The 19,907-nt window shown below is 44.9% G+C and overlaps 2 protein-coding genes across 7 annotated transcripts in view; one reads left to right on the top strand and one right to left on the bottom strand.

Moving 5' to 3' along the window:
- The window catches only part of spg21 (SPG21 abhydrolase domain containing, maspardin), a 43,437-nt gene extending 41,116 nt beyond the window's left edge, over window positions 1-2,321 (bottom strand). The window contains exon 1 of one of the 2 annotated variants that reach the window (XM_077711701.1): window positions 2,212-2,321. The gene's annotated coding sequence lies outside the window, so the exon portion shown is untranslated. The remainder of the gene's footprint in view (window positions 1-2,211) is intronic. The other variant, XM_077711703.1, reaches the window with a different exon arrangement.
- Window positions 1-19,907, top strand: part of efl1 (elongation factor like GTPase 1) — a 79,392-nt gene that overhangs the window by 4,728 nt on the left and 54,757 nt on the right. For 3 of the 5 annotated variants that reach the window (XM_077711690.1, XM_077711691.1, XM_077711692.1), the window contains exons 5-8: window positions 2,194-2,327; window positions 4,596-4,733; window positions 4,835-5,043; window positions 11,066-11,189. In XM_077711690.1, the coding sequence (XP_077567816.1) occupies window positions 2,194-2,327; window positions 4,596-4,733; window positions 4,835-5,043; window positions 11,066-11,189 (605 nt within the window). Of the gene's footprint in view, window positions 1-2,193; window positions 2,328-4,101; window positions 4,178-4,595; window positions 4,734-4,834; window positions 5,044-11,065; window positions 11,190-19,907 lie in introns of those variants that run through there. The other 2 variants (XM_077711693.1, XM_077711694.1) reach the window with 2 other exon arrangements.

The following is a 19,907-nucleotide window of genomic DNA, read 5'->3' as shown; positions in this document are numbered from 1 at the left end:
GGGTCAACAAACTGTCTGTGGTGTTTGGTGAACAATCTCACTAAACACCACAAAAATGAAAGAAATAATCCTGGACATTTGCAATCTGCCCCCACTCCTCGTGAATGGAATATGTGTAGACAGGGTCCAGTCCCTCAAATTCCTGGGGGTCCACATCACGGACAAGCTCTCATGGTCTACCAACACCACGGCAGCGGTGAAGAAACCCAGAAACGACTCAATATCCCAAGGGTACTCGGGAGGAACAACTTGGACTCTAAGCTTCTGGTAATCCTCTATAGAGCCACTGTGGAGACTGCATAACAGTGTGGTATGCTGGAAGCACGGCAGCAGGCAGACAGGCCATGCAGAGAGTGATCAACACTGCCCAGAAGATCACCGGCTGATCTCTGCCCTCACTGGATGACATTGCCAGCCCTCACTACTTCAGCAGAGCTAGGAACATTGTCAGAGACCAATACCACCCTGGTCACAACCTGTTCCAGCTGCTGCCCTCTGGCAGACGCTACAGGTCTCACAAAGTACGGACGGACAAATGCGTAGATTAAGGACAGTTTTTTTTCCCCACGGCCATCAGGACTCTGAACTTGCGTTAGCACGACACACAGTCCCTTCTGTGCAATAACTTCGGGGTTTGCAATAACAATGTGCAATATCTTAAATTGTGCTGTATTTTATAATTTACATAGCCGGGATGTGACTTTTTATACTATATTATTACTATTTGTTTTTTAACCGAGAAAATGCACTTTGTGGAGTAGCACCACCCATTGCGTTATACGCAGCTGTGTATGATGACAATAAAGGCATTTGATTTGATTTTGTTTTGGAAGAGGGGCTTTGTGTTAAAAGATTTTGCAAACTAAAGTGCCATCTGCATATTTAAAGGTATTGTTCCAATTCAGGCATTTGTGTTTTTTTTAAATATCTGACAGTGGTGTTGCATTTTTTGGCTCACTATCCAATACTTTCAAAGCTTGCATATAAATGGTTTACATTGGTTTTAGTTTTGCAGGCCGATGACCAACTTGTTAGGCAGTAGGCCATGTGTGGAAAATTAGACAACTTGAATTTAATTGTATTGAGTTTTTTAACTGCAGTTTAAAGACAAGTGATTCTTAGTTATTTATAGTCTTAGACTAAATTGATTGTTTTTCCTTTGGCAAGAACATTAAGGTAACTTATTTGTTGCACTTTGTGAGAAATACATACAAACAGTCTAAGATATGTTTAAGTGTAGTTGGGATTTGTCAATTTGTTAATTCACGATCGTCATAGCATCTGTGAGTTCCTGTGCAGCATGTATTTTTGCCTTTCACATGGACATCTATAACGGCATCGTCGGCATACATTTGGCAGGTGGCAATTGAAGGACAACAGCGAGGGAGATCATTTTTATAAAAACTGAAGATCAGTGGGCCTTGCACTGACCCTTGTGGTATCCCAAGTTTGTTATTCCTCAAAGTAGATCTTTTGTTTTGTATCCTGATGCACTGTGATCTCACATAAGTATGATTCAATCCAATTTAGCGTGCTTGGTGAAAAATTTATATTCTGTTTAGCCAGCAGTATCTGGCGGTTCATGGTGTCAAATGCCTTTTTGATATAACATTTTGTGGACGGAACACTAAAAACAGTCTCATGCATCCCATCATGCATTCTGGGATTTTAGTAGCTTAAGTAGTTTGTTTTCTGACAATTACTTCTAGCCGTTTTATTACTTAATACTTATGCTTTTTCGTTCACATGATTATTTCAATTTTGTTTTGACACCGAGGCTGTGCATGACAATTCATTTCGCAACCAAGAGTGGTTGTCTTGTGTGAAGCTAAGCCTTATGCTTAGATTATTCAAGGGGAAAGAATCCGTTTCCCCACTTGATTTATACTGCAAATAAGAATTAAAATGTCATTTTGGGGTCCATCCTAGTCATTATCACATAAAATGCTTCGGACTATAACGTCAGCCGAACAATACCAAATAATGCAACATGTATTCTGATAAGCATGTAACTTTGTCCAGGGAGTGGTAAGTAATCTATGACATTGACTAATTTGGTGACAAACTTTTCTTTTCTTTTTTTTTACTTGGATGATCAATGCCTGCATATAATGGTAATATTAAAATATTTTTCAAAAGCCAAAAAGTAACAACTTTTCGGATTTATTGTAATGGACTGTTTTTTGGTGTCAGGTGAAAGAGATTACTTACTGAATTTGATTGACTCTCCGGGGCACGTTGACTTCTCGTCCGAAGTTTCCACTGCTGTCCGGCTGTGTGATGGAGCCATTGTTGTTGTGGATGCCGTAGAGGGAGTATGCGCTCAGGTATGTGTTTTGTGATTTCCTCTAATGATAGATATTCTTTTTTTCAGGACTGACAACTAAAGTCCTACAATGATTTAAAGATAAAAGCCAGACCGGTTTCTCTAGGTGAAGAAATAAAAATCCTCAATAGCCGTGTCACAAACACCAATTTTATCGATTCAAAGTTCCATTATTATAAAATATACATGTTTTTTTCTGTACTGCAACAAATAATCACATTCTGCTATATATTTTTTTTAATTAAAAAAACCAAATTTTTGATTAGATATTTTTTTCCCGATCAAAGGGGGCTCAAGGTTAAGCGGCTCTTGATTTTATGGGGCACAAATATCCCCATTAGAAACAATGTACTGTGTTCCTTCATCACATCACAGCTTCAACATTTGTTGCTGAAGTACATCGTGTTTTATTTTTCATCTTAAGGGTTACACAAAAAAACTCAAAATATCAAAATTCTTTCTAAAACTCGCAAGTGGAAGACTAGGGATAAAAAATTGGCAGAAATCAGGGTTCCGTTCTTCTTTGGCGCTGAAGTGGTTGCAACTCACCGCCAAAGCAGAAACGGTAAGCGAAATGCACTACTTTTGCTATTCCATTTTTGTTGCAAGTGAATTTTGCATCTAGCACATCATTAGTGGAAAAATACATATTTTTGGATTTTGAGTCGTCGTTGAAAATGCTTCCTAAATATTGACGATCTTCTATGCTTAAGGCAGTGGTTCTTAACCTACCGAACCCCACCAGTTTCATGTGCGCATTCGCTGAACCTTACTTGTAAAATAGTTTTTTTTTTTCTTCCAAATTTAAGCTATACAAATTTGGCGCATCACTGAAGTAATTCCTGGGATCATCTAACTGAGAAAAACATACTTTTTACTTGAATTACCTTTTTTTCACGACTATAAGTCGCACATAAGTCTTAAATTTTATCCAAAATAGACAGGGTGCCTTATAACCCAGTGCGCTTTATATATGGATCAATACTAAAACTGTTACCACGATAAAATAAATCAGTCGATAGCGTACACCGACTACTAAAAAGTACTGCGCAGTGACTGCTTGGATATGTAGTTCTTTTGACAATATTCCCCATGGATTGTGGCCTGTATACATCGACATCAACACAGGTTTACGAAAGGTGCCATGCAGCGCCGGGCTAGTTACGCTTGCTACCGGCTACCGGCCGGTGGGCGGTAGGCCACTGCTTTATTTAGAGTCATTGACATTACAAAAGTCATTTTAATACATCTCTTGCAAGAGTAATGCTCACTCCTAAGTTAAATGAAACAATTTGGTCACTCCGAGCACTATTGGGAAGAAAAGGAGGACTTACAATTGTTTTGACTTCTGGGAGTGTTGTCCAGGTACCTGGACGTTTTGTCGACGGACGTTTGATCGGTAGACACTTGGTCCCAAGACGTTTCGTCCAGTGGACGTTTGGTCGATGGACTCTCTCTCTCTCTCTCTCTCTCTCTCTCTCTCTCTCTCTCTCTCTCTCTGTCTCTGTCTCTCTCTCTTTCTCATAATTATAATTTTGAGAGCGAGCGAATCCGGCGTCCAAATGCCCGGGGACCAAGTGTCTGTCGACCAAATGTCTGGTCATGGTGTTGTCTACAGCTTTCCCTTGGGAAGATCTGACAGACCTTCAATTGTTTTGAGAACTAGATGCATGTTGTAAATCTTATGTAATAAATATGCAAAAGAGGCATCGATTCGACAGAATCGACTTGTCCAAAGGCATGTGAGGATTGATTCTCTCTTGCAAGTCACTGGTTATGAGTCAGATGCCTTTTTTTATTTGGGAGTGCATTTGGGAATGTCTATTGGTGAACCTATCACAAGCAAAAATGGTAAGAATGTTTGATTAATTCTAAATTGTTCATTAATAGTTTTGATTTTCAAGATACAATTTTATGCAGACATGTACTAGGAATTTTAAACAAAAATTATACTATTGACAGTGGCAGCAGGTAGTTGGCTGATGAGAGATGAAATGTTTGATTCTTCTTGAGTGCAACAGAAAATAAATGAGAAACACTGCTTTATTATCTAGATAAAATACTGCCTAGCTTCAAGTTATAATTTCCCAGGGATGGAAAGCCTTGCATAAGGGTTTATATATCATTGGAAAGCTGTGACTGTACAGTCCTTATGGTTCAAATGAAAAGGTACTAAATATATTGTTACCTCAGTAAATTAAAAGGGTTCAAATGTTGCTGATCTTACTTGGAATTCCTTGTACCCAAAATGTATTTGTTTTTCTAATAGACCCAGGTCGTGCTGCGACAGGCATGGCTGGAGAACATCAGGCCTGTTCTTGTCATTAATAAAATAGACCGACTTATCATGGAGCTCAAGTTTACCACTCAGGAGGCATATGCCCATTTGCAAAAAATCATGGAAAAGGTAAAAAGCTAGAACTGTGCTACAAAATCCTTAGCATGCAGTAGTGTGTTCGGCCCTTTCAACGCCAGTACTCTAATTTGTTATGCCTTCTTTTTCTTGAGGTAAATGCAGTGACGGGAACCTTGTTCACATCCAGAGTGATGGAGGGCCAAGCAAAAAAAAATAAAGACAACTGGACTGAGGCACCAAATGGGGATCAAGTATATGACTGGAGTGCTGGGCTGGATGAGGTTGATGATTCTCATCTCTACTTCGCTCCTGATCAAGGGAATGTTGTGTTTGCCAGTGCTATTGATGGGTGGGGCTTGAGGTGAGGCTGTTTTTTTCTGTTCTATACATTTGGGCCAGTAACAAGCACATATCCACAAAATCACCATGCAGCTCAAGATTTAGAAAAAAAATGTTTTGTCATTGTCAGTTTACCTCATTTACATTATGATTTGCCATTTTAGCCATGCTTGTTGTTACAATCCATTGATTTTTGTCTTTATTTATTTTTTGATTGATGAGTAAACAGTAGGTGGCCCGATGGAAGCTAAAATGCACAACTCACACAGTGGTGAGATTGAGGGATCAATACCTGGTGAGTTATGACCTTATTTGGTGGAGTTAGAATGGTTCCCTGGGCATGCGTATGTTTACACTAAGTACTCCCGTTTCTGCCTACATCCTAAAAACATGCACTGTTGGCTGGTTGAACATTCTAAATTGCCCCTAGTTTTTGAGATGAGAATTTATGGTTCCGTCTCCTAGTGCCCTGCAATTGGCTGGCAACTGATTCAGGATGTGATTGCATCGTCGAAAGATGTTTGGTCCCTGGGCGTTTGATCCCCGAACAGGGCATTGACCGGACGTTTCGATGAAGGACTGGGCGTTGACCGGACGCTCCGGTGAATGGACTGGGTGTTGACCCGACGTTTCGGCGAATGGAATGGCTGTCGACCGGACGTTTGGGAGAATGGATGGGCTGTCGACCGCACGTTTGGCAGAACGGGTGGGCCGTCGACCGCACATTTTGGAGAAGGGACTGGCCGTCGCCCGGACGTTTTGGAGAATGGACGGGCCGTCGACCGGAAGTTTGGGAGAATGGACGTGCCGTTGACCGGACATTTCGGAGAATGGATGGGCTGTTGACCGGATGTTGCGGAAAATGGACGGACCGTTGACAGGACGTTTCGGTGAGTGGATGGGCGTTCGACCGGACGTTTTGGAGAGTGGATGTGCAGTTGACCGGACGCCTCGGTGAATGGATGGGCCGTCGACCGGACGTCTTGGTGAATTGATGGGCTGTCGACCGGATGTCTTGAAAAATGGACGGGCCGTTGACTGGACGTTTCGGAGAATGGACAGGCCGTTGACCGGACGTTTCGGAGAATGGACGTCTCTGTGAACAGACGGGCCGTTGACCGGACGTTGAGAATAGACGCTTCGACGAACGGACGAGGTGTTGACTGGACGTCTCGGTGAATGGACGGGCCGTTGAGCGGACGTCTCGCCGAACGGACGGGCCGTCGGCCAGACGTCTCGCCGAAAGGACGGGCCGACGACCGGATTTCTAGGTGAATGGATGGGCCGTCGACCAGACGTCTTGGTGAATGGATGGGCCGTTGACCGGACGTTGAGAATAGACGCTTTGACGAACGGACGAGGTGTTGACTGGACGTCTCGGTGAATGGACGGGCCGTTGACCGGACGTTTCGCCGAACGAACGGGCCGTCGACCAGACGTCTCGGCGAAAGGACGGGCTGTTGACAGGGTGTCTCTGCGAACGGAGGGGCTGTCGACCGGACGTCTCGGCGAACTGGACGGGCTGTCGACCGGACGTCTCGGAGAATGGACGAGCCTTCGACCGGACGTCTCGGAGAATGGACAGGCCGTCAACCGGATGTCTAGGTGAATGGATGGGTCGTTGACCGGATGTCTAGGTGAATGGATGGACCGTCGACCAGACGTCTCGGTGAATGGATGGGCCGTCGACCGGTCGTCTCGGTGAATGGATGGGCTGTCGACCGGACGTCTCGGTGAATGGATGGGCTGACCGAACGTTTGGCGACCGGGTCTGCTCCCTCTCATGAGAGGGAGAGAGACAAAGCTTACTGATGAAAGCGAGAAATCAATGTCAATCAATGTCACGCTCTCAAAATTATAATCATGAGAGATAGTTTGTAACTGCAGTGACAATGTAAGAGCATTAATAATTAATATCTAAATATTGCTTGCTCCCGGCAGATTTATTAGCGTGTGTGTACATGCTATTCAGCGCCGGATTCGCTCGCTCGCTCCTGGCAGAGCAGACTTTACTGTTGAAATGAGCAACCAGGTAATCTCTCGCTCTCAAAATTATAATCATGACAGAGTGAGTTTGTAATTGCATTGGCAATGTAAGAGCATTAATAATTAATATCTAAATATCTCTCACTCCCGCCAGATCTATTGGCGTGTGTGTACATTGCTATTCATCGCCAGATTCGCTCGCTTGCTCCTGGCAGAGCAAAGAGTTTACTGTTGAAAGTGAGCAACCAGTGAATCTCTCTCTCTCAAAATTACAATCATGAGAGCGAAAGTTTGTAATTGCATTGACAATGTAAGTACATTAATAACAAAATATCTATTGGTGTGTGTGTACATTATACACCATATACGGTTAGGCTTTTTAATCTGGCCCACCGACGTCCAAATTATCAATGACCTCATTCATTTCCCTTTACCCTGCAATACCGCTCATCCCTCTCAATCTAAAGACTGCTTTGTTTCGTTGAATGATAATATGTTCTTAATGTTGAAAGTACAATTGAAAATACATTTCCACCTTCAATTCTGTCTTTTTTCTTATATTTAAATCCCCAAGTTTGATAAATTTCATTGCATGTCCAAATGCTGTCCAATTTTAGTATCCATTCTGGCCTGCAAGTAGAAAAGTTTGCTTACCCCTTGTATAGACAAACTTGCCTCTTCTATACTATTATTGTCCCTTATCAAACACATTATCAATAAGATGCCATCGACGGCGATGGACGTCCGGCTGCCATTTTCGGCGAGGGACATTCGGCTGCCAACCATTCTCGCCCGCAAGTTAAAAAGATATATAATACATATTTTGATATTAATGCAATTACAAACTCAATCTCTCATGATTATAATTTTGAGAGCAAGGGATTACTTTGTTACTCGCTTTCAACAGTAAACTCTGCTCTGCCGGGAGCGAGCGAGCGATTCCGGCACTGAATAGCATGTACACACACGCCAATAGATCTGCCTTGAGCGAGTGATATTTAGATATTAATTATTAATACTCTTACATTGTCAATGCAATTACAAACTCCCTCTCTCTCATTATTATAATTTTGAGAGCGAGAGATTACATGGTTGCTAGCTTTCAACAGTAAACTCTGTCTCTTTCCCTCTCATAAGAGGGAGCAAACCCGGCGACCAAACGTCCGGTCGACGGCCCGTCCGTTTTTCGAAACGTTCGGTTGAAGCCCTGTCCGGGGACCAAACGTCCGGGTACCGATTCAGGGTGTAACTTGCTGCTCATAGTTGGCTGCGATAGGTTTCATCAACCCCCTTTTATCTCATTTTCTGCTTATCTGAAGCTGGGTCGTGGGGCAGCAGCTTCAGCAAGGAAGGCCATACTTCCCTCTCCCCAGCCACTTCATCCAGCTCTTCCGGGAGTACCCCAACGTGTTCCCTGGCCAGCCTGGAGACCAAGTCTCCCCAGCATGTCCAAGGTCGGACCCGTGGCCTCCTCCTGGTAGGACGTGCCCGGAACACCTTCTGAAGGAGGTGTCCTGGGGGCATCCTGAACAGATGCCTAAGCCAACTTATTTGGCTCCTCTACATCCAGAGGCGCAGGGGCTCTACACCGAACCCCTCCTGGATGATCGAACTTCTCACCTTATATTTAAGGAAGAGTCCGGATATCCTGCGGAGGGAACTAATTTCACCCGCTTGTATATGGGATCTCGTTATTTCGGTCACGACCCACAGCTCGTGACCATAGATGAGGGTAGGAACGTAGATCGACGGTAAGTAGAGGGCCTCGTCTTTTGGCTCAGCTGCTTCTTCACCACGATGGACCGGTGCAGATTCGGCATCACTGCAGATGCATGATCCGCCTGTCGATCACCCGCACCATTCTTTCCTCACCCGTGATCAAGATCGTGAGAGACTTAATCTCCTCCACCTCGAAAAGGAACTGATCCCTGACAGGCCACCTTTTTCCGACTGAGGACCATGGTCTCAGATTTGGAGGTGCTGATTGTCATCCCGACCTTTTCACACAATCGTTCCAGCGAGAGTTGGAGATCACGGCTTGATGAATCAAGCAGAACCACATCATCTGCAAAAAGCAGGGATGAAATAAGCCACCGGCATAGGGCAGACCTGGGGTGTGCAACCCCACCGGAAACGGATCCGACTTAGTGCCGGCTATGCGGACCAGACTCTGACACTGGCCAAAAAGGGACTAGATCGCACATTACAGGGGGATCCAGAAACCCTGGGGGACACGGTCTACCGCCTTCTCCAAGTCCATAAAGCACATGAAGACTGGTTGGGCGAACTCCCATGACTCACCAAGGACCCTGCTGAGGGTGTAGAGCTGATCCACTGTTCCACGGCCAGGACGAAAACCACACTGCTCCTACTGAATCCAAGATTTGACCTCCTTGCGGACCCTCCTCTCCAGTACCCCAGAATATACTTTCCCGGGGAGCCTGAGGAGTATGATTCCCCGGTAATTGGAACACATCCTCTTTTTTTTCAAAAAGGGGAACCACCACCCCGGTTTGCCAATCCAGAGGCACTGGCCCCGATATCAATGCGATGTTGCAGAGGCGAGTCAACCAAGACAGACCCACTACATCCAGAGCCTTCAGAGACCATGTCTTCCACCCCTGGGGCCACCAAGGAGTTTTTCTAACCGCCTCAGTGACTTCAACCCCATAGATGAGAAAGTCCACCCCAGAGTCTCCCGGCCCTGCTTCCTTATGGGAAGGCGGGTCGGTGGAATTGAGGTTTTCAAAGTATTCGGCCCACTGATTCACAACATCCCTAGTCGAGGTCAGCAGCGCTCGACCCCCACTATACACTTTGTTGACGGTGCGCTGCTTCCCCCTTCTGAGACGTCAGATGGTAGAACAAAATTTCCTTGAAACCACCCAGAAGTCGTTCTTTTCACCGAACTGCTCCCATTCCCGGGTTTTTTCCTCAGACACGACCAGAGCCGCCCACCACTTAAACATCCAGTACCCGTCAGCTGCCTTCGGAGTCCCATGGCAAAAAGGAGCTTGTTAGGACTCCTTTTTGCAGCCTGACTGCATCCATTACACAGCCGGTGTCCACCAACGGGTTCTGGGGTTGCCGCCACGAAAGCCACCTACCACCTTGCGGCCGCATCTCCGGTCTGCCGCCTCAGCAAAAGAAGCGTGGAAAATGGTCCACTCGTACTCAATGTCTCCCGCCTCTTCTCGGACATGAGAGAAGCTATATCGGAGATGAGAATTGAAACTCCGTCTGACAGGGGACTGCGGCAGGTGTTCGCAGTAGACCCTCACAAAACATGTGTGTCCCGGGCTGGGCTGGCATCTCCCCCCACCATCGGAGCCAACTCGGCACCAGGTGGTGATCGGTTGACAAATCCGCCCCTCTCTTTATTCCAAGTGTCCGAGACCTGCGGCCGCAGGACAATGACACGGACAAAAAGTCGATCATCAAACAGCGGCCTAGGGTGTCCTGGTGCCAACTGCACATATGGACACCCTTATGCTTTAACATGGTGTTCATTATTGTCAATCCACGAACACAACTCGGGTTTCAATCTGGGAGGGAGCGTTCTTCCCAATCACTTCCCTCCATATCTCACTGTCATTGCTCACGTGAGCATTGAAGTCCAGCAGCAGAACGAGATAGTCTCCCGAAGGGGCACTCTCCAGTATAGGTAAGTTCTAAGATATTGCACACAAGGGATTGTGTGCCGTGCAAATGCAAGTTCGCGCTTGAGATTAAACAGTTTTCTGAAGGTTTTCATGATCCAGGCTTTCCGGTTGCTTAACCAGTAGACAGGCAGCAAGGCAGTGTTCTTGTTTTTTAATGCAGGAGGACGGTTGATCCTGTAGATTAAGGCTGGCTTTACCATGAAACCAGGCGGCCGCATTTCCATACACGGTAAATGTCAGGCAATCAGTGTGAACTTCGGTATGAGTATATGTACATGGTTAGCTACACTCAAGGGCAACTATAGTTAGGGTTTCTGTCCAAACCTAGGCGGAAAAGTATTGCTATCTGTCTTAAAATTGCTTTGGTTTTGGGTGTCTGTGTGTATGTATTTGCAGCATACAACATTTCGCCCAAATATACAGTGAGAAGATGGGGATTAATCCACAAGTGCTGCGCAAAACCCTTTGGGGCGATTTCTATCTCAATGCAAAAGTTCAGAAGATCATGAAAGGAGCTCAGGTAAAATAAAAATCTTTTTTTATTTTGTATTATTAGATTATGACAGCACGGCATTGACAAAATTGAGATATCACAGCTATATTTGACTCTAATATTGCCCCTAAATCCCCAAAAATTGAGATTACTTTACTGCATGTAATTACTAACACTCAGACAGTCATTAATGGTTCTAAAAGATCAGATAATTGACCTGTGTAAATTAAATACAGTGGTTTATCTATTTACTAATGCTTCTACATAGGAAATATTCAGGTTACGAAAAATGTTCTAGAAATAGAAAAAAGCCCAGTTACAAAACGTCAGATGAAATCAAACATCCACCCAAACATGAATACACTCCCCTAACTGGTAACTGGTACATTGCTCACAAATTTAAAGGAACAGTTGGATTGGATTGGATAACTTTATTCATCCCGTATTCGGGAACTTTCTTTATTGCAGTAGCAAGAGGGTGAGGATGCAGAAATAGGAAAGGCATTTTACACCAATAGGTAGTTAATAGTAAGTCAATAAATAAATACATGAATAAATATATAAATAAGTAACGGTGTTGCTGAAATATATGGACACATACACATACATATATATTGGAAGCACATGTATACACTGAGAATTCAGTAGGTCCTAACCCACAGCCTTTTTTTGGCTAAAGAGCCTGACAGCTGATGGGAGGAAGGATCTGCGGAAGCGCTCCTTCCTGCCTGTGAGGGTACCGCAGTCTACTGCTAAAAGAGTTTCGAAGGGACTCCACCGACTCGTGCAGGGGGTGGGAGGTGCTGTCCATGATAGACCTCATCCTGGTCAGCATCCTCCGCTCTCCCACCTTCTCCACAGAGTCCAACGGACAGCCCAGAACAGAGCTGGCCCTCCTGATCAGCTTGTTCAGCCTGTTCCTGTCCCTCTCCGTGCTCCCACTTCCCCAACAGACCACTGCATAAAACACGGTAGATGCCACCACAGTGTCATAGAAGGTCCTCAACAGTGACCTGCACACTCCAAAGGACCGTAGGCTCCTCAACAGGTAGCGCCGGCGCTGGCCCCTTCTGTACAGGGCATCTATGTTTGTGGACCAGTCTAGTTTGCTGTTGAGGTGAACACCCAGGTACTTCAAATTCTCCACGATTTCAATGTCTTTACCCTGGATGTTCACCTGAGTGGTCTGTTGAGGTGTCCTCCGAAAGTCAACGACCATTTCCTTTGTCTTACTGGTGTTGATGTGCAGGTGGTTTTGCCTACACCAGTCGAAAAAAGCTGTGATGACTCCCCTGTACTCCAGGTTGTTCCCGTCAGTCACTCGTCCAACAATGGCGGTGTCATCGGAGAATATCTGGAGGTGGCAGGTGTCTGTATTATGTTTAAAGTCTGAAGTGTAGAGGAAGAAGAGGAGTGGGGAAAGCACTGTGCCTTGTGGGGCCCCCGTACTGCAAGTTACCACATCAGACGTACAGTCCTGGAGTCTCACATATTGTGGTCTGTCGGTGAGGAAGTCGATGATCCATGCGGCTAGGTGGTTCCTTACTCCGGCCACCTCCAGTTTCCCTCTCAGAAGGACCGGCTGAATGGTGTTGAATGCACTGGAGAGGTCAAAAAACATCATTCTCACCGTGCTTCCCGAGTTCTCCAGGTGTGAAAGAGACCTGTGCATCAGGTAGGTGGTAGCATCTTCCACACCAATGCCTGGACGATAGGCGAACTGCAGTGGGTCCAGCTCTGCATTCATCAGGGGGCTCAGGTGGTTGAGGACGATCCTCTCCAGTGTCTTGATCAGGTGAGAGGTTAGTGCTACCGGCCTGAAGTGGTTTGGCTCCCTGGGGTTTGCAGTCTTTGGGACTGGGACCATGCAGGAAGTTTTCCACAAGGTGGGGACCTTCTGCAGACTGAGGCTGAGGTTGAAAATATGCAGAATCACTGTGCCAAGCTGATTCGCACACTCTCTCAGTAGTTTGGAGCTGAGGCCGTCTGGACCGGTAGCCTTCCTTGCCTCGATCTTCTTTAGTTGTTTTGTCACCTGATTGACAGTGATGCGGAGACCGGTGGAAGGGGGGAGGAAGGGGGGGGGAGTTGATTTTAATTCATTTAAGGCGCTACGAGAAAATGCACAGACTGCCACTGCTATTTATTTTATTTATTGATGAATACGAACGGTTTTAGCGCTGGCTAAGCTATGGAAACAGCCCCAGACGATATTTCCGGTGCGCAGTTACTGCTGTGATATATAGTTTTGTCAATAGACCCAGGATGGCGGCTAACACACTAAAAATACGATTTTAAAAAGGCAATGGAAGCAAAACAGTTTGGTTGTACATACTTTATTTATTTTAACAATGTACTCACTTCATCACCATCAAAACCATCAAAGTCTTCATTTTCGGTGTCTGAATTAAATAATTGCCCAAATGAGTCCAGAACGCCGGGTCACCCCTTTTTCATTCTCAGAGTCAGCGTCATTGCTTAGAGGCTCCTTGGAAATTATGCCGGCTTTGGAAAAAGCTCAAACAAGTGTGCAAGCAGACACGTTCGCCCAGGCGGCCACAATCTATTTGCAAATAGTAGCTAGGAGCTAGCTAGTGTTGATGCCGATCGCCAGGCCACGATCCATTCGCAAATAGTAGCAAGCTAGTGTTGATGCCGGTCGCCAGGCCACAATCCAGTCGCAAATAGTAGCAAGCTAGTGTTGATGCCGATTGCCAGCCCTTAATCCATTCGCAACTAGTAGCAAGCTAGTGTTAATGCCGATCGCCAGGCCACAATCCATTCGCAAATGTTAGCAAGCTAGTGTTGATGCTGATCGCCAGGACACAATCAATTCACAAATAGTAGCAAGCTAGTGTTGATGCCGATTTCCAGGCCACAGTCCATTCGCAAATAGTAGCAGGCTAGTGTTGATGCCGATCGCCAGGCCACAATCCATTCGCATATAGTAGCTAGCAGCTAGTTAGTGTTGATGCCGATCGCCGGGCCACAATCCATTGGGTGTATTGACAAAATGACTACTACATATCCCACCATTCACTGCGCAGTACTTTGTCTACGGGAAAATGGTAGACTCGGGGGCTGCTTGTCGTAGTTGTCCCATCGACTGATTTATTTTATCGTGATAACAATTTTAGTTTTGGTCCATATATAAAGCGCACTGGATAATAAGGCGCCCTGTCTATTTTGGAGAAAATATAAGACTTATGTGCGCCTTATAGACATGAAAATATGGCATATATACACAACAGGAAAATGCCTTAGGAACAAAAGAACGGCAATTATTTTATTGAAAATAAGTTTTCATCCTACGAAAGGCTGAATTGTGTAGACACCCTAAAATAAAGTGCTATGATGTGGAAGGCACGTCCCTTTTTTTCTAAAATGTAATTCATACAAGTCAAAATGCTTTTCAGTATCTTATGCCTCCCCACGATCGTGTATGCATGCTTGACAATGTTGCGGCGTCCTCCTAATAAGACGATGGATGGTATCTTGTAGCATTTTCGCCCAGCTCTGTATGAGGTATTGTACAGTCTGAGAAGCAACCTGTTGATGTCTAATGGACTGAAATATAATGTCCCACAAATGTTCTTTTGGAGAGGGTAGGTGGGGTTCGAACACTTTGGCTTTCGAACCATATGTGGCTCTCGTGAAAAATGAAGGTGGTTTCTCAATTCTTTAGATGGTATATCTTTAAATGGAAAATGAAAATCAGACAATGTAGATGGTATATTGGTGCTTCCTGTTTCAGCAGAAATGTCATTGGTTAATCTGCGTTTGTTTCGTTTGGAATGAAAACCTGCACTGACAGCAGACCCCTGTTCTATTGAGTTTAAGTCCAGGCATTGTAAAGTTCATTCAATTGTTTCAATTACTTCAGCCTCCATGTACTTCCTACTTACTCTTGCCATGTGAGGCTGGGCATTGTCATCATGCATTAGGATGAAACCATGACCTACTGCATCAGTGTAGAGTCCAACAATGGATTCAATAATGTAATCTTGATACCTTATGGCAGGCAGTGAGAGCACCATTTCCTAGCCTCCCCAGACCATCACTGTCTATCACGGTTGCTCAGGGTGAACCTGCTCATCTGAAAAGTACTGGGCGCCAGTGACAGACTTTCCAATTCTGGTGTTCTCACTGAAATGCCAGTCCATCTCCACAGTGCTGAGGAGTGAGCACAGGACCCACTACAGACTGTCGGGTCCTCGGTCCACCTTTATGAAATGTGTTCCTGATTTTTTTTGGGTAGCGACATACACACTAATGGCCCTCTGAAGGTCATTCTGTAGGACACTAGCAGCGCTCAGCCTATTCCGCCTTGCACAAAGAAGAAGGTTTCGGTCCTGCTGATGGGTTGAGTACCTTCTATGGCCCTGTCTACCTCTCCTAGAATATCCACCAGTCTCCTGAATTATGCATGTTTTGATTATTATTCTGGGACAAACATTAAACTTTCTTGTCGCATTATGTGTGGATGTGCTGTCCTGGAGATGTTGGACAACCTGTGGAACTTCTGTGGGGTTAAGAAACATTGCCAGTGAAGATAATTTCTCAAGCCATATATAATTATGTATGGAGAAGCGGCCAAAAAAGATCAAGAGGAAGAAATGACTTCCACCTGTGAAATTAGTCCTGTTTTAAGGGTTTTCTGATTGGCAGAGTTCATGCACACTGTAAACAAGTTTCAAAGTAAAAGCAATGCTGTTTTATGCCACATACATACTGAAAAGGGGTTTTATTTTCTTCTTTGTTCTTTTATTCTTCTAGGCAAGTCCTGCCTCTACAGGCATTATGCAATTTACTGTAGCTCTAAATGATTCAGTCATTTTTTTTTGTCTGACAAAAGCGGCTTATATGCGAGTAAATATGGTAAATTTTACCTTATTTTTTATGTCTGCCGTTCTCATTCTCATTCATTTTTTATGGATACAGTAAAATACAATCCCCAGCATGATGTTTGTTACTCTTGTTAGGGATATACATTCTAAAAATTCTCGTCAGATCAGGATGGCTCTTGGGAAAGGGAAGTTTGAGCTTCCCTGCTGAACCCGCAATCCAAAGTCGGATTAGTGAAAGATGCAGATAAATATATAATTTGACAGGCCACCAATTCCCCATCCCCATCTGTTCCCATCCTGAAAGCCTCCACTCTCGGTTATCCCACTTGCTGTTTGTGTGTTTGTATAAACAGTCTTTCGTGTCCGAAATCTGTAATTGTGTGTTGCTGCTAGTAAGACAAACACCTACTCTATCAAACTTTCTCTGATTGGCTTACCCTGACCTCTTACCCGTTATTAGCCATTCAATAACTTCTTCAGTTAGGTCATTCTTTTAAGTACAATTTAGAAAGTCCATGTGGCTTCTGGAGGAATTTTCTCTAACCCAATTTGAGAGAGAAAGACAGACAGATAGAAATCAGGAGAGTATGACAGAAAAAAATTGGGAGAGACGGGCAGAGAGAGACAGGGAGATTGGGAGAGAGACCGATAGACAGAGATCGGGAGAGACAGACAGAGAGACTGGGAGAGAAACAGATAGAGATAGACAGAGGGAGATTAGGAGAGAGAAAGACAGAGATTGGGAGAGAGAGAAAGAGAGATAGAGAGAGAGGGAGAGGGAGAGAGGCAGAGAGAGGCAGAGAGAGGCAGAGAGACTGGGAGTGAGAAAGAGATAGGAGAGGGAGGCGGAGGGAGGGGGAGTAAGAGGCGGACGGAGAGAATGAGAGACAAAGAGGGAAAAGTTGACGGGAGGGAGAGGTCAACGGAGGAAGAGGTCGACGAGAGGGAGAGGTCGACGAGAGGGAGAGGTCAACGGAGGAAGAGGGCGACGGGAGGGAGAGGGCGACGGGAGGGAGAGGGCGACGGGAGTGACAGGGCGACGGGAGGGAGAAGGCGACGAGAGGGAGAGGGCGACGAGAGGGAGAGGGCGACGAGAGGGAGAGGGCGACGAGAGGGAGAGGGCGACAAGAGGGAGAGGGCGACGAGAGGGAGAGGGCGACGATGGGGAGACTTCTGGGAGAAGATGACGAGAGGGAGAGGGCGACGGGGGCGATAGTCGAAAGGCCGTTTGGTCGACGGACAGTTCGGCAAACGGACTCGAACTCAAGTGCAGTTCAAATGCAGTGACTTAGTGGCTAGAGAGTGACAAAAAGACTGAATGACTAGAGACATTGACAAGATTTGGCAAATAAAGAGTTAATCACAGCCACTCCCATGGCAGTCGCTCATGCTGACTGACTAGGGCGACGAACAGCGGAAATTGAACTTCCAAAACACATGTATTTGTAGATGTGTGGCACGCATATCTCACATATTAATTACCTTTGGTGATGGGACAGCAAAAGGTGGTGAGCTGCCAAGAAGCCCCACTGTTGATGGCGGTCTCCACCGGTGATGAAAATTTGCAGACCACTGATGTTTGATTGACTGTGGGCGTGAATGGTTGTCTGTCTTATTGTGTTTTTGGATTGGCTGGCCACCAATATATAATCAATCGATCAGATATCAAGGTGAAAAAGGATTTCAAAACTTGGAATCGATTTCTTAAATCGCCAATAAGCCCGTTTCAGGTGACAAATTGTGGGAAAAAATAGATTTCATCAAATGAAGTTTTTAATGAAAATGCAGCAGCAGTACTCCGAATGTGAAACTTGACGTGGAGGAACAAATCTCTGCGAAATGGGGACTTTGGGAGCGCTAGAAAAAAACTAAACCAAAAAAAAGGAGTGCACGATATGGAATTCCAAAGAATCATTGATCATTGTGATAATGGCACCCAAATTGTGTTAACAAAATAATTGACAGGATTGGTAAAAGGTTCCATATTTCGTTATAAAATCACTGCACGTACATAACGAGTTCAAATCCTATTTGCTAGACCATACAAATCACCATTATTCACTACACAATTGGAACTGGCCATACCAAGTGTTGCTAACCAGCCACCAGACATCAAAATACCTGAAAGGGGGATGTGAATCCACCCTTTGCAGTTGAAACGTTTGAGGAGACAGGTAAGATAAACCTTTTGACGTAATAAAACGAAACGGCAAGCACTACAATATTGATTGGAAAGATTATTGCTCAGGGAGCAATGCCATAAACCATATGTAACTCTTTTATATTGCTTTTATTTTCTGCATATGAAAAAAATGTGTCCACCCTCTGGGACAAAGACAGCAAATCATACTACACCTTACTGGTGGGACAAAGACAAACACCAATAAAATTCTTATGTTACACTAGAGCTGTTAAATCAGTCATCAAAGACCAAATGCTAGGATTGGTACCAGGAAGAGAATGGATCACTGTGATAGGAGCAGGAGGGCGCCTTGAACTATTGACGAAGTCAAGGAAAGTAAAAATAACGGATGAAAATGGATGAAACCACCAAGCAAAGTTCGTCCTGAATAAGAACTCTCATGTGAACCCCCTGGGAATAGACCTCCGTAAACTAGGAATCAGCCTTATCCCCACAGATGATGGCATGAAACCTGTACACAGGGGAGGAAACTAAGATCCAAGTAGTCGAAGGTATAGAGGAACCTCATACGTTCTACTCCTTAGACTTAGCAACACAAGGGCCCTGCTACTAGGAACCCAACCAGTTCGACTGGAGTACCTGTACACAATGGCAGAGGGAGATGCGGCCACTTCAGTGGACTTGCCACCTCAGGCGGAAAAACTTGTCTTGATTTCGCTTGTCTTGAAATGCTTGTCTTGATTTTGCTCGTTAAGGTGGTGCCCTTACAAGTGACTTAGATATTTTCCATACCCTCTGAATAGTAACTGATGATGATGTTTGTATTCTAAACCCAGAAAGGAGGGATACAAATTGATGTGATTCATAAAAAAATATTTTAGTTATTACAGGGGGAAATGTGAAAATTATCTTGAGTAAACAGAAAGAATCTTTCATCTTCGTCATAGCCTTCAATACGCGTCACAGCATTCATCTGTGTCACAGCCCAACATCTAAGTCAAAGCCCTGCATCTGTCAGCCTTGATCGGTGTCACAGCCCTGTATCCTTGTTATATAGAATTTGTATCTCACGCAATCTTGTCCTAGTTAAATTGTTGATGCACAAAGGATGGGTCGGCGATTGGAGATCAGAAACAGTCGAAGATCGACCGGATTCTAACGCAGAGTAACTCTGTGTGTTCTCCCTCTGTGCTCTCCTTCTGCAGAAGCGTCAAAATCTCACTTCTCTGTCTTGGCGTGCTTACTTGTGTTTGACCTTGGGAATGTTCATCATGGACCGAACAACAGGAGAGAGGGTGACAGGAGAGAGGGTTGACCAGGGGGAGGGAGAGGTTGACAATGGGCTTGGGGAGTTTGACAAGGTGGAAGAACAGGTTAAAGGGGAGGGAAAGGCTGACAAAGGGGGGGGGGGGTAGTTGCAAGGGGGACGGAGAGAGTGACAAGAAGGAGTAAGGGAAAGGGTGACAAGAGAGAGTAAGCAAGAGAATGACAAGAAAGACAGAGTGAGCGAGATAGTGACAAGAAAGTGAGCAAGTATGCTGAAAAGCCAAAAATCCCAGTAACCCCAAAAAATCTGTCACCAATTACATTTGTAAATCGAGGTACTACCGTACTTTCTTGTATGATATAAATGTTCCCGTATTTTCTCATATATACGCCGTGTTTGTCGGCTTAAAAAATGATGACTAAATCTAGGGTACGGTTTATATGCGCACAAATTAGACTTGACAAGTTGAAAACGCCATAACGCAGACG

The sequence above is a fragment of the Stigmatopora nigra genome, unplaced genomic scaffold (assembly GCF_051989575.1).
Source record: "Stigmatopora nigra isolate UIUO_SnigA unplaced genomic scaffold, RoL_Snig_1.1 HiC_scaffold_27, whole genome shotgun sequence".
Taxonomy (NCBI): Eukaryota; Metazoa; Chordata; class Actinopteri; order Syngnathiformes; family Syngnathidae; genus Stigmatopora; species Stigmatopora nigra.
Note: the sequence above shows the minus strand (reverse complement) of the source record. Positions and strands in the feature narration are given on the sequence as shown.